Consider the following 1,185-nt stretch of genomic DNA (forward strand, 5'->3'; position numbering starts at 1 on the left):
AACTATCTTAGACTTTTAACTAATCTCCATACTATCTATTGGAGTTCACTATCTTTAATATTGCTCCATACTATCTATTGGAGTTAACTATTATTCTTTTCTCTTCTCAACTATCTTTAGAATCTCTAAGAAATTCTATTATTCTATTTTAATCTCCTGATCTATCTGAAGGAGTCATCTAATTTAATATTTCATTCTATCTTATTCTAATTCAATCTTTTGTATGACCCTTAACTAATAGCTTATATTAAAACCCCTTTATTATATTAACACCCCTTAACCTATTACACAAAACCATCTAAAACAAACTTAATTAATACAGTTCTAGAACCTTCAAGATAAGTCTTGAATTATACCTTACAACACCTCCTCTTAATTCAAGACTTCTTCTTGTAAACCACTCAATTCCAATAAACTTCTAAATCTAACTCTATCCAAACCTTTTGTAAGAATATCTGCTAACATTATATTTGTTGGTATATGTTGAAACAATATTTTTCCATCTGTAATATGATCTCTAATAAAGTGATACCTAATACTAATATGCTTTGTCTTTGGATGAGCCGTAGGATGATTTGCGAGTTTAATAGCAGAATTATTATCACCATAAATAACAACTGGAGTTTCAATTTCTATATCAGTATTTTCAAAGACCAGCAACAACCAAAGTACTTCCTTAACCGTTTCAGCCATACTCATATATTCAGCTTCCGTGGTACTGAGTGCAACTGTAATCTGTTTCTTACTCTTCCAGGAAATTGGAGCACCGGCTAGCTTAACTAAATAACCACTAATTGACTTTTTATCTCTTGATGTTGAACCCCAATCTGCATCAGTATATACTTGAAGACCATCTTTATTATTATAAAATAATGCATACGATTTAGTTCCTTTTAAATATCTTAAAACATGTTTTGCAGCTTTGAAATGTCTCTCTTCAGGATTTTGAAAGTGTCGCGATAATAAACCAACAATAAAACTAATGTCAAAGCGACAAATGTTAGCGGCATAAAGCAATTTTCCGACAATGGACCGGTACTCTGTTGGGTTACAATATTTAGGTTTTTCTTCAATAGTTTCTAAATCTAGTCCATTAATAGTTGGGATAGCAGCTGGGTTACAATCTTGCATACTAAAATCTTGCAACATTTTATCAATATAATCGTGTAGTGAAATTTTAATACC

At 30.9% G+C, this 1,185-nt stretch overlaps 1 protein-coding gene across 1 annotated transcript; it reads right to left on the reverse strand. All coding sequences in view use genetic code 12, as the record gives it.

Moving 5' to 3' along the window:
- Nucleotides 1-372: 372 nt before the first annotated feature.
- On the reverse strand, nucleotides 373-1,149 carry KGF54_000002 (Ty1/Copia family ribonuclease HI; the record flags this gene model as incomplete). The annotated part of the gene is made up of 1 exon (XM_051762430.1): nucleotides 373-1,149. The coding sequence occupies one exon, from the start codon at nucleotides 1,147-1,149 to the stop codon at nucleotides 373-375; it is 777 nt and encodes a 258-aa protein (XP_051622931.1).
- Nucleotides 1,150-1,185: the final 36 nt, after the last annotated feature.

Source organism: Candida jiufengensis (genome assembly GCF_024610255.1).
Source record: "Candida jiufengensis strain CBS 10846 chromosome Unknown scaffold23, whole genome shotgun sequence".
Classification (NCBI taxonomy): domain Eukaryota; kingdom Fungi; phylum Ascomycota; class Pichiomycetes; order Serinales; family Debaryomycetaceae; genus Lodderomyces; species Lodderomyces jiufengensis.